General features: G+C 49.5%; 1 protein-coding gene across 2 annotated transcripts in view; it reads left to right on the top strand.

Moving 5' to 3' along the window:
• Nucleotides 1–1,386: 1,386 nt before the first annotated feature.
• The window catches only part of EPB41L5 (erythrocyte membrane protein band 4.1 like 5), a 39,277-nt gene continuing 27,225 nt past the window's right edge, over nucleotides 1,387–13,438 (top strand). The window contains exons 1-2 of one of the 2 annotated variants that reach the window (XM_069732647.1): nucleotides 1,387–1,470; nucleotides 10,412–10,598. In XM_069732647.1, the coding sequence (XP_069588748.1) occupies nucleotides 10,419–10,598 (180 nt within the window). In that variant the 5' untranslated portion in view covers nucleotides 1,387–1,470; nucleotides 10,412–10,418. Of the gene's footprint in view, nucleotides 1,471–8,127; nucleotides 8,262–10,411; nucleotides 10,599–13,438 lie in introns of those variants that run through there. The other variant, XM_069732648.1, reaches the window with a different exon arrangement.

Below are 13,438 nucleotides of genomic sequence, written 5' to 3'. Positions count from 1 at the left end.
GTCCGTCCTCTGTACATTCTCTGTCCGTCCTCTGTCCATTATCTCTGTCCGTCCTCTGTACATTCTCTGTCCATCCTCTGTACATTATCTCTGTCCGTCCTCTGTCCATTATCTCTGTCCGTCCTCTGTACGTTCTCTGTCCGTCCTCTGTACGTTATCTCTGTCCGTCCTCTGTACGTTATCTCTGTCCGTCCTCTGTACGTTATCTCTGTCCTTCCTCTGTCCATTATCTCTGTCCGTCCTCTGTACATTCTCTGTCCGTCCTCTGTACGTTATCTCTGTCCGTCCTCTGTACATTCTCTGTCCGTCCTCTGTACGTTATCTCTGTCCGTCCTCTGTACATTCTCTGTCCGTCCTCTGTACGTTATCTCTGTCCGTCCTCTGTACGTTATCTCTGTCCGTCCTCTGTACGTTATCTCTGTCCTTCCTCTGTCTGTTATCTCTGTCCGTCCTCTGTCCATTATCTCTGTCCGTTCTCTGTACATGATCTCTGTCCGTTCTCTGTACGTTATCTCTGTCCGTCCTTTGTACATTCTCTGTCCGTCCTCTGTACATTCTCTGTCCGTCCTCTGTACATTATCTCTGTCCGTCCTCTGTACGTTATCTCTGTCCGTCCTCTGTACATTATCTCTGTCCGTCCTCTGTACATTCTCTGTCCGTCCTCTGTCCGTTATCTCTGTCCGTCCTCTGTACATTCTCTGTCCGTCCTCTGTACATTATCTCTGTCCGTCCTCTGTACATTATCTCTGTCCGTCCTCTGTACGTTATCTCTGTCCGTCCTCTGTACATTATCTCTGTCCTTCCTCTGTACATTCTCTGTCCATTATCTCTGTCCTTCCTCTGTCCATTATCTCTGTCCTTCCTCTGTACATTATCTCTGTCCGTCCTCTGTATATTCTGTCCTTCCTCTGTCCATTATCTCTGTCTGTCCTCTGTACATTCTCTGTCCGTCCTCTGTACATTATCTCTGTCCTTCCTCTGTACATTCTCTGTCCGTCCTCTGTACATTATCTCTGTCCGTCCTCTGTCCATTATCTCTGTCCTTCCTCTGTATATTCTGTCCGTCCTCTACATTATCTCTGTCCGTCCTCTGTGCATTATCTCTGTCCGTCCTCTGTCCATTATCTCTGTCCTTCCTCTGTCCATTATCTCTGTCCGTCCTCTGTATATTCTGTCCGTCCTCTACATTATCTCTGTCCGTCCTCTGTACGTTACATTTAGATTATAGTCCTGATTCTTGTCAATATTGGAAATTAATATAAATGATAAATAAGATCCGAGTTCCTCTCCCAGGATCAGCGCAGCCGCGTCCTCCCGCCGCCCCCTCTCTCCCTCACTGCGGACCCCACCGCTGTTGGGCGTCGCCCCTTTAAGAGTTCCGCTCCTGCCCGCAGCTCCAGACGCCATTTCCTGGGAGATGTGAGGAGTGAGAGCCGAGGAGCAGCGTCCGGACCCGGGACCGACACCGAGGTGAGCGCCGCCCGGGGGACGAGCAGAGTGTCGCGATGTGTCCGTGCGACCCCGGAGACGACACATTGTAGCGAGTCTGCAGCTGTTCGGCGCTGGAGCTACAGATGCCGGAGCGTCCGGGTGTTGTTACAACCGACAGATGAGCTCGGTCTGGAGATCGGCCATAAAAGTGCAGCACGGCCAGTAGTCTGATAACGATGTGCTGGACGATGTGATCGGCCGATTGTCTGATGGTTGGAGGGTGTGATAATGTGGCGTCTTCTGACTCTCTGGTCGTTTATAGTCTGCTGATCGATTATTCACACGTCGCTGCAGGACTTTGCATTTGGGGTTTTTATTGGGAGATTAAAATAACGCAGGAAAGAAATTCAGCAGCAGCAAAAGGGGGAAACGCAGCAGATATCTGAGCAGGTCGCGGCTCTGGTGGATGTCTGTGATATAACACGCGGTATATCTTCACCTGGGATCAATACCTGAGCCCAGAGGAAACGCAGCAGATATTGGAGCAGGTCGCAGCTCTGGTGGATGTTTGTGATATAACACGCGCTATATCTTCACCTGGGATCAATACCTGAGCCCAGAGGAAACGCAGCAGATATCGGAGCAGGTCGCAGCTCTGGTGGATGTCTGTGATATAACACGCGGTATATCTTCACCTGGGATCAATACCTGAGCCCAGAGGACACGCAGCAGATATTGGAGCAGGTCGCAGCTCTGGTGGATGTTTGTGATATAACACGCGCTATATCTTCACCTGGGATCAATACCTGAGCCCAGAGGAAACGCAGCAGATATCGGAGCAGGTCGCAGCTCTGGTGGATGTCTGTGATCTAACACGCGGTATATCTTCACCTGGGATCAATACCTGAGCCCAGAGGACACGCAGCAGATATTGGAGCAGGTCGCAGCTCTGGTGGATGTTTGTGATATAACACGCGCTATATCTTCACCTGGGATCAATACCTGAGCCCAGAGGAAACGCAGCAGATATCGGAGCAGGTCGCAGCTCTGGTGGATGTCTGTGATATAACACGCGGTATATCTTCACCTGGGATCAATACCTGAGCCCAGAGGACACGCAGCAGATATTGGAGCAGGTCGCAGCTCTGGTGGATGTTTGTGATATAACACGCGCTATATCTTCACCTGGGAACACGACCTGAGCCCAGAGGAAACGCAGCAGATATCGGAGCAGGTCGCAGCTCTGGTGGATGTCTGTGATGTAACACGCACTATATCTTCACCTGGGATCAATACCTGAGCCCAGAGGACACACAGCAGATATTGGAGCAGGTCGCAGCTCTGGTGGATGTCTGTGATATAACACGCGCTATATCTTCACCTGGGAACACGACCTGAGCCCAGAGGAAACGCAGCAGATATCTGAGCAGGTCGCAGCTCTGGTGGATGTCTGTGATATAACACGCGCTATATCTTCACCTGGGATCACGACCTGAGCCCAGAGGACACACAGCAGATATCGGAGCAGGTCGCAGCTCTGGTGGATGTCTGTGATATAACACGCGCTATATCTTCACCTGGGATCAATACCTGAGCCCAGAGGAAACGCAGCAGATATCGGAGCAGGTCGCAGCTCTGGTGGATGTCTGTGATATAACACGCGCTATATCTTCACCTGGGATCAATACCTGAGCCCAGAGGAAACGCAGCAGATATCGGAGCAGGTCGCAGCTCTGGTGGATGTCTGTGATATAACACGCGCTATATCTTCACCTGGGATCACAACCTGTGCCCAGAGGACACGTAGCAGATATCGGAGCAGGTCGCAGCTCTGGTGGATGTTTGTGATATAACACGCGCTATATCTTCACCTGGGAACACGACCTGAGCCCAGAGGAAACGCAGCAGATATCGGAGCAGGTCGCAGCTCTGGTGGATGTCTGTGATATAACACGCGCTATATCTTCACCTGGGAACACGACCTGAGCCCAGAGGAAACGCAGCAGATATCTGAGCAGGTCGCAGCTCTGGTGGATGTCTGTGATATAACACGCGCTATATCTTCACCTGGGATCACGACCTGAGCCCAGAGGACACACAGCAGATATCGGAGCAGGTCGCAGCTCTGGTGGATGTCTGTGATATAACACGCGCTATATCTTCACCTGGGATCAATACCTGAGCCCAGAGGAAACGCAGCAGATATCGGAGCAGGTCGCAGCTCTGGTGGATGTCTGTGATATAACACGCGCTATATCTTCACCTGGGATCAATACCTGAGCCCAGAGGAAACGCAGCAGATATCGGAGCAGGTCGCAGCTCTGGTGGATGTCTGTGATATAACACGCGCTATATCTTCACCTGGGATCAATACCTGAGCCCAGAGGAAACGCAGCAGATATCGGAGCAGGTCGCAGCTCTGGTGGATGTCTGTGATATAACACGCGCTATATCTTCACCTGGGATCAATACCTGAGCCCAGAGGAAACGCAGCAGATATCGGAGCAGGTCGCAGCTCTGGTGGATGTCTGTGATATAACACGCGCTATATCTTCACCTGGGATCACGACCTGAGCCCAGAGGAAACGCAGCAGATATCGGAGCAGGTCGCGGCTCTGGTGGATGTCTGTGATATAACACGCGGTATATCTTCACCTGGGATCAATACCTGAGCCCAGAGGACACACAGCAGATATTGGAGCAGGTCGCAGCTCTGGTGGATGTTTGTGATATAACACGCGCTATATCTTCACCTGGGAACACGACCTGAGCCCAGAGGAAACGCAGCAGATATCTGAGCAGATCGCAGCTCTGGTGGATGTTTGTGATATCACGCGCTGTATCTTCACCTGGGATCACGACCTGAGCCCAGAGGACACACAGCAGATATCGGAGCAGGTCGCAGCTCTGGTGGATGTCTGTGATATAACACGCGGTATATCTTCACCTGGGATCACGACCTGAGCCCAGAGGAAACGCAGCAGATATCGGAGCAGGTCGCAGCTCTGGTGGATGTCTGTGATGTAACACGCACTATATCTTCACCTGGGATCAATACCTGAGCCCAGAGGACACACAGCAGATATTGGAGCAGGTCGCAGCTCTGGTGGATGTCTGTGATATAACATGCGCTATATCTTCACCTGGGATCACAACCTGTGCCCAGAGGACACGTAGCAGATATCGGAGCAGGTCGCAGCTCTGGTGGATGTCTGTGATATAACACGCGCTATATCTTCACCTGGGATCAATACCTGAGCCCAGAGGACACACAGCAGATATTGGAGCAGGTCGCAGCTCTGGTGGATGTTTGTGATATAACACGCACTATATCTTCACCTGGGATCAATACCTGAGCCCAGAGGAAACGCAGCAGATATTGGAGCAGGTCGCAGCTCTGGTGGATGTCTGTGATATAACACGCGGTATATCTTCACCTGGGATCAATACCTGAGCCCAGAGGACACACAGCAGATATTGGAGCAGGTCGCAGCTCTGGTGGATGTTTGTGATATCACGCGCTGTATCTTCACCTGGGATCACGACCTGAGCCCAGAGGAAACGCAGCAGATATCGGAGCAGGTCGCAGCTCTGGTGGGTGTCTGTGATATAACACGCGCTATATCTTCACCTGGGATCACAACCTGTGCCCAGAGGACACGCAGCAGATATCGGAGCAGGTCGCAGCTCTGGTGGATGTCTGTGATATAACATGCGCTATATCTTCACCTAGGATCACAACCTGTGCCCAGAGGACACGCAGCAGATATCGGAGCAGGTCGTCGCTCTGGTGGGTGTCTGTGATATAGCACACGCTATATCTTCACCTGGGATCACGACCTGAGCCCAGAGGACACACAGCAGATATCGGAGCAGGTCGCAGCTCTGGTGGATGTTTGTGATATCACGCGCTATATCTTCACCTGGGATCAATACCTGAGCCCAGACGACACGCAGCAGATATCGGAGCAGGTCGTCGCTCTGGTGGATGTCTGTGATATAACACGCGCTATATCTTCACCTGGGATCACAACCTGTGCCCAGAGGACACGCAGCAGATATCGGAGCAGGTCGCAGCTCTGGTGGATGTCTGTGATATAACATGCGCTATATCTTCACCTAGGATCACAACCTGTGCCCAGAGGACACGCAGCAGATATCGGAGCAGGTCGTCGCTCTGGTGGGTGTCTGTGATATAGCACACGCTATATCTTCACCTGGGATCACGACCTGAGCCCAGAGGACACACAGCAGATATCGGAGCAGGTCGCAGCTCTGGTGGATGTTTGTGATATCACGCGCTATATCTTCACCTGGGATCAATACCTGAGCCCAGACGACACGCAGCAGATATCGGAGCAGGTCGTCGCTCTGGTGGATGTCTGTGATATAACACGCGCTATATCTTCACCTGGGATCACGACCTGAGCCCAGGGGAAACGCAGCAGATATCGGAGCAGGTCGCCGCTCTGGTGGATGTCTTTGATATAATACGCATCTGGGATCACGACCTGAGCCCAGAGGACACGCTGCAGATATCGCAGCAGGTCGCCTCTCTGGTGGATGTCTGTGATATAACACGCGCTATATATTCACCTGGGATCACAACCTGACTCCAGAGGAAACGCAGCAGATATCGGAGCAGGTCGCAGCTCTGGTGGATGTCTATGATATAATACGCACCTGGGATCGCGACCCGAGCCCAGAACAGTCTGTGAGATGGTATAGTGAGTGGTGGTTTTCTCCGGATGCACCACACTAGAATTGTAATATTGTTTGGGGTGTGTAAACTTCTGGAACCGATGTGTTGTCTTTCTACAGCTCCTGTGCAGACCTGTGTGTCTCCATGGTTACAGACTACAGAGCAGCCCTGTGTAGTCGGATCGCTCTGCACTAATAGGCTGTGACTGGTGTCGGCGCTGCACTTTGTTTTCTTCTGGGATTATTCGGATGTTTCTTTGTTGCACTTTATACTGTTTCATTCTGGATGTTGGGGGATTGTGTGGTAATGGGGGCTGTGAATTGTCACCTGTGTGCTACATTGTACCACGTGCTGCCTGCATGTATTTTGGGTGCTGCATGATCACATGGAGGTGACTCACAAACCACCCAAATATCAGGAGGGCAGAACGGAGATCATTGTATGATGTCACATTGTTTCTTACAGGCTGATACCTAAATCCTTACACGTTTAGGGCAGTGGGTTCTCCCTGTATATATAATATACATTATATATAATACATGTAATTCATACATATAATATATATTCCTACTATCGTGGACTGAGCAGGTTCCGGACCTCGGACAATACATTGTGTGGCCCCTCCATAGTCTTCATACACTGGAGTTTCTGCTGCCTGAGTGCCTAGAACAGGTTAGGTCTGCAGACTGCTGAGAGTTGTAGTTCTGCTGCAGGCTTCCTCAGGGGTCAGCCCTGGATTGTAGCTGCAGAGAATGTCTCCTTGCAGACCCAGAATTATTATTTCCACCAATGTCAGGTGTGGTAGTAGATCTTTATCTGCTGGGAGTGATGGCGGGGGCAGGGTGTTTGCGCAGGTGGCTCTGCTGCAGGTGAAGGTCTCCTCTGGGGTCTTGTGCATCTCATAAGTAAAGATTTACCCAGAGCTGCGTCCTGTAACGACACCTGCACCTGTGTCCATGACATGGCGACATTAACAATGAGCGTCTGCAAGAAGAGAAGCAGGAACTAGGTGAAACCTAAATATTCCTCTGAATCCTGCTCACAATAAGTCTGCCTCATGCCTGCCCAAAATGGCTGATAACAGGGAGTAATGGCACTCATCAGTGCTAAAGGTAGCCCTTCTCTGGCCTGACGTATCTGATAACAGAGAGCAATAGGTGGCTCTCACTTGATCATGGGGGTTTGTAAAAATGTATTGTAAGGCTCCTCATGGAGGGAGGTTTTGGGGGGCAGAGGACGCCCTAGTATGCTAGCCGAAACCACATGTACCGGGGATAGTCCCACCGAACGCCCGCTTTCCTTTCCCCGTGGGTATAACTCTACCCAGACAGCACAGTGTGAGGGTGACGGGGCGGCAATGTTTTATTGAACCACAAAACAAGCAGATAACTCAGAACAGTCCCAGCAAAATACCCCGTGATATTGCACATTAGTCTCACCCTTCCGCTAACCCCCCAGGATAATGGCAGCTGTGACTCCAGAGCTCCCAGGGTCGCTTACCCCACCAGTGGCACGCACACAGGCAGGAGGTAACGACAAGCGTAGCAAGATGACAGTCCATTGATGTGCAAGATCCAGTAGACCAGAGGGTCACAACCTGGCTTCTCCAAACATCCCCATGGAGCCAGGCAACCAGCGGATCCCATTCCTGGCCCCCACAAGCATATCCATGGTACTCAGGTGACCGGTGGTTCCAAATCCTGACTACCCCAAACATATCCATGGATTTGCAATTGTCAATGGAGCAGATCTGTATTCTTCCAGCTGGGGCCGTGGTCCCCTAATCTGGCATCCTGTAGATGTGTCCCTCGTGATGGAGCCATGATGTCTTGGCTGCGGTCCTGTAGAGTCTCTGGTTCTTTGGATCTCTTGGCTGAATATCTGTATCATGTCACAGAGGCATATAACCTGTTTTATAGTTAACAACTGTCCTTCAATCAACAATTCACAGGTAATGGGGAAGAATGGCGAGAAGACCAACTCGTACTGCGTGATTGCGTGATCTATTTGCATAGTTTTTCCTCCTCTGTTTTGCAAGTCAACAAACTGGCTGGCCTGGACAACGCGTAATCAGCAAACATCATTGTTCCATGACCCTGTATCACTAGTCATCTAGGATAAGAGCACGGTATGTTACAACAAATTGTCAATATTCCAGGCTTACAAGAACAAAAGTCTGTTTTCTTGACCAACCAGAAAGAAACGCATCAATTCAAAAGTCAACATATAGATGACTGTCTCTTCCATCTGGCTAATTAAGATATAATGCGTTGTTCTCGCAGGCAACACCTACCATATGCCCTTAGGTAGCAGCGGGGACGTTGTGGCCGTTACATCTGCTCGTCCAATAGAAATCGTCAGCCTCTGGTCTCCAGTTTACACAGAACTTTAGCTCTCAGCATGCCTTGACATGCTGGGAGTTGTAGTTTCTCAGCATCTGGAACACCCCTACCCTGCAGCAATGCCTTGGTCTTCCAGCCAGACCCTCTGGAACATTTTGTCTAAACCTCTCACTGGACGCACTTCTTCAGTTTATCATTCAGCTGTAGGAGCAGTTATGTGCCTGCTGGGGATAGTAGTTCCCTGGTCCACACTTTCTCTGTCGATGATTAGTTCCCCGTATTATGGAGGCAGACTATTATTAATGTTTGATTTTTCTCTGCTCCTTCCTAATTTGGGGTCTCCAGGTCAGTGGCGTTATCCGGATTTTGTTCTGTAGACCAAAAGGCTATGTGCACACGTTGCGGAAAGTCCGGCGGGTTTTTCCGGACTGATTTTTGGTAAATCCGCAGGAAAACCGCACTGCGGCTAATCTGCGGAATTACCGCGGATTTACCGCTTTTTTTTTGCAGGTTTCACCTGTGGTTTTACACCTGCAGATTCCTATTATGGAGCAGGTGTAAACCGCTGCGGAATCCGCACAAAGAATTGAGATGCTGCAGAATTATTATTATTATTTATTTATATAGCACCATTAATTCCATGGTGCTGTACATGAGAATGGGTTACAGACATCACTTACAGTAAGTAAACTAACAATGACGGACTGGTACAGAGGGGCGAGGACCCTGTCCTTGCGGTGTTAAGGTACCTTCACACATAACGATTTCGTTAACGATATCGTTGCTTTTTGTGACGTAGCAACGATATCGTTAACGAAATCGTTATGCATGACAGCGACCAACGATCAGGCCCCTGCTGGGAGATCGTTGGTCGCTGGGAATGATCAGGACCTTTTTTTTTGGTTGCTGATCACCCGCTGTCATCGCTGGATCGGCGTGTGTGACGGCGATCCAGCGATGTGTTCACTGGTAACCAGGGTAAATATCAGGTTACTAAGCGCAGGGCCGCGCTTAGTAACCCAAGGTTTACCCTGGTTACCATTGTAAAAGTTAAAAAAACCCAAACAGTACATACTCACATTCCGGTGTCTGTCACGTCCCCCGGCGTCAGCTTCCCGCACTGACTGTGTCAGCGTCGGCCGGCCGTAAAGCAGAGCACAGCGGTGACGTCACCGCTCTGCTTTACGACTGGCGCTTAGACAGTGCAGGAAAGCAGAACGCCGGGGGACGCGACGGATGCTTCATCTGCTGGCCTCCTGTCTTTCTTTTTTTTTTTCCTTTCTTTTTTTTTCCTTTCTTTTTTTTTCCTTTCTTTTTTTTTCCTTTTTTTTTTTTCTTTCTTTCTATGGTCATTGTGTCCTCGCAGTAGTGGAAGTCCTGTTTCCTTGTGCTCCACAAGCAGAGCTGCAGTGTAAAGCATAGCGGTGGGCCGCAGCCTTCCTGTAACACAGTGAGGCCAGAGTCACCGATTATAGCTGCCCTGAACGTCTGGATGGGGTCGGAGGGTAATTTTGTCACGTTCCATTGTTTCCACTCCATTGTTGCTGCAGGCGGCAGTTTGATGTTGAGCTTTGTACTTGCTGTCGGGGCAGCAGATATTCCGTATATTCCTCCCTTGGGTCAGTGATCGCCCCATATGTCGCCCCCTGCAGGTCTGCGCCCTTCTCTCGCAGTTTTGGGGGTGACGCCAGGTTCTTGCTGACACATGTCTGTCACCAGTGTAGATTCATTAGATGAACCGGTTTGTATCTGTGGCTGAGTCACTGGTTTCTGCAGATCTCTCGCCTGTAGACGGGAGCGGGCGACGTCCGGGGCTCATCGCCATTACATCCGCCTCCGTCCGCCTCGCTGCCGTCTCTGGAGACTTTTATTATTCTTTTTGTAACTTTCCCACCTATAAATTGACACTTTTTTTTTTTCATTGTGTTTTTTGCAGCCAGAAGATGTTGAGTTTCTTCCGGCGGACGCTTGGGCGCCGGTCCATGCGCCGGCATGCAGAGAAGGAACGATTTCGGGAAGCGCAGAGAGCGGTGACCCACATCCCGGCCGCGGGGGACGCGCGCTCCATCATCACGTGCAGAGTCTCCCTCCTGGACGGGAGCGACGTCAGCGTGGATCTGCCGGTGAGTGCGGCATTCAGGCTCCGTCACCGGGCAGCAGCGGACGCCGTGCTCCTGTTATTCCCGCTGCTCCCTGCGGTTTGCTGCTCTGCATTATTCCTTCTGAGCCGCATCCTCTCAGTAAAGACCATGAAAACTAGCAGTGAATAGAAAGACCCCGATCACTGGGACCATGTGGCGGATATAAAAAAGAGGGGGCAAAAGTCCTAATCTGGGGGCACAGCGTGAATAAGGTACGGGCACAATCCGAGGCTTTACCCTGTGACGGCTCCTGTACATCCGCGGCCCCGGGGCTTCTACATCCCCCATAAATCTGAGGCATGCTTCACTGTCTGCAGTTCTATGATCTAAGCAAAGTCTTGTGGTGATAAACTGCAATCTTAAAGGGGAAGTAACTCTAAAGAGGCGTTTATACAGAATAGAGACCATTTTCTTTAAGTTTCTACCACAACAAATTTAAACTGGGAATTTTCCTGTCCCAACTGTCACTACGCACCAGTGATCAGCACTTTATATATGGCCCTTATCCTTATAACGCTCCAGTACTGATATAACCTCCAGACATTACACCATATGTGACTGATATCAGCCCCTCTTATAACGTTCCAGTACTGATATAACCCCCAGACATTACACCATATGTGACTGATATCAGCCCCTCTTATAACGTTCCAGTACTGATATAACCTCCAGACATTACCCCATATGTGACTGATATCAACCCCTCTTATAACGTTCCAGTACTGATATAACCTCCAGACATTACACCATATGTGACTGATATCAGCCCCTCTTATAATGCTCCAGTGCTGATATAATCTCAGGATTTATGGTGCGGTGGCCCTTTAATAATCACTATGATGAGGTTGGTGCTTGCTGTGATGCCGCTCTTGGTTTCCTCTGGTTTCTCTCTGACTTGCTGGTTCTGTGGTCTGACCGGTTCTGTCTGTTTTTTTTTTTTTTTTTTTTAATCAGAGTCGTCTCTTATAATAACGGGGGGAGACGGTGCTCTGAGGGAAAGCTCTGCCGGGAATGTAATATCAGGATACAATGTCCCCAGAAACGTCCTGGTCGTCAGATCCGTCATTCAGTGTTAGAGCCGATGGATACAATGTGTGTATTTATATACAGTGTTGACATATTGATACATAAACATATATATGTAATTTTATTGCTTGGACATATATAAAATGTGACGGTGGTCTGCAGCACTGTGATTGATAAGTCGCTTGTCCTCGGCACGGCTTACAGTCTCAATGTTCCATCTCTGTGAAAAAACTATAGCGGAGTTGAGGTCAATGTTTATAAATATCGATACTTTGTAGCTTACAGATATTGCATCGATGGTCCGGAGCTTCTCAGCACATTATCACATCATAGACATCTGAGCTTTATTGTTAATTTAATTGAACCTAAACTAATTACGACTCGAATAGACGACTGATCAGAAGATTGATGATCAGAGGTCGAGCGTTGCAGCGTTTTAGCCTTTTATTTATTAGGGGGTTTCTGGGCTTGATGTACATTTCTGCAGTTACTCTGATGGCGGGAGGTCAAAGCTTGGATGAGAATCTAGTCCACACGTGGCCGACCACAAAGATGGAGATCTATACTGGCAGTCGCAGGTCGGACGCTCGATCTGAGGATCCGGAGAAATATTCTACAGAATTCTCATTGCCAGGATTTGCCAATTTGCATTAACTGCCGAAATTTACCTCCAGCCCAGAAACCCCTCACGAGATGTGCAGACTCCTGAGTCTTCCGCGTTGCTTTCCCCATTTAAACAATGGCTGTAACATATTCATCCTTCACAGATTTTTCATGGGTGCTTGCGAGCGCTCCGTTACTCCTCTGGTCACAAATTGGGTTTTGAAGGATTTGGTGCCAGAAAGTTTGCTCATTGTGCACCTTTCTGATATACTACTTGGTAATGTCATCTTACTATTTTCAAGATCTCTGCTTGCTGCAAGTAAATGAAAACCTATTTGTTTAGCTGAGCACTCAGGCCTCATTCAGACTTGTGTGTTGTGCCTCTCTTGTGATGGTTTGTTACAATGTATCAGTGCGCTCAATACTCTGACTACACCAACTGCACATTGCTCTTATGACCTCATAGTTTGTTACAATGTATCGGTGCAGGTAAATGCTTCAGTGTGGACTGGAGACCAGAGGCTTGTATAGATTGGATATAAAGGGGCCTGGCTGTGAGAGGGGTTTGCTCTGGAAAGCAAGCAGAGATCTTAAAAATTGTGAGGAATTGAAATGCAAAGTATATGAGAAAGTTGCGGAAGTTTTCATTTCCTGATTGAATTCTGGTGTCTGAGGGGGAATTGTCCATCCGCCGGTGACCAGATCAGACCCCTGGATGCTTTGGAGGAAGGGCCCAGTAGATGTCTCCTGTCCGGAGCGGCCCTTTGTCTGCTGTAACCTTCAGTCGGGGTCGTCTCGTGTTTCCATAAAGTGCAGATTTCCATTGTGTGATGGGAAGTGTCTGATCGATGAGGGTCACACTTCTCTGGGATGTTGGAGCCTCCGCAGCTTCTCACATCAGTGAAAGTTCAGGAAAACTAAATAAACTCTGAAATAGCAGAAAGGTTAAATATTCACCAGCTGGAGGCCGATGTGACCGCAAGTGAAGGGGCAAAATGTGGGAACAATATAAAGCTGATAACACCCAGAAAAGTAAAACCTCCCCAAACTGTAGAGCGTCAACCCCCCAATTCTTTACACGTCCGCCCCCTGCAGTATCGCAGCCTCCCACAGGACATAAGGGGGCGCCGTGCCCGGTGTGGATGGAAGGAGTCAGTGATTGTGTCCTCGCTGTTATCTGCCATCGTCAGCCC

Source organism: Ranitomeya imitator, chromosome 7, assembly GCF_032444005.1.
Source record: "Ranitomeya imitator isolate aRanImi1 chromosome 7, aRanImi1.pri, whole genome shotgun sequence".
Classification (NCBI taxonomy): Eukaryota; Metazoa; Chordata; class Amphibia; order Anura; family Dendrobatidae; genus Ranitomeya; species Ranitomeya imitator.
This window is presented reverse-complemented; position numbering and strand designations above follow the sequence as displayed.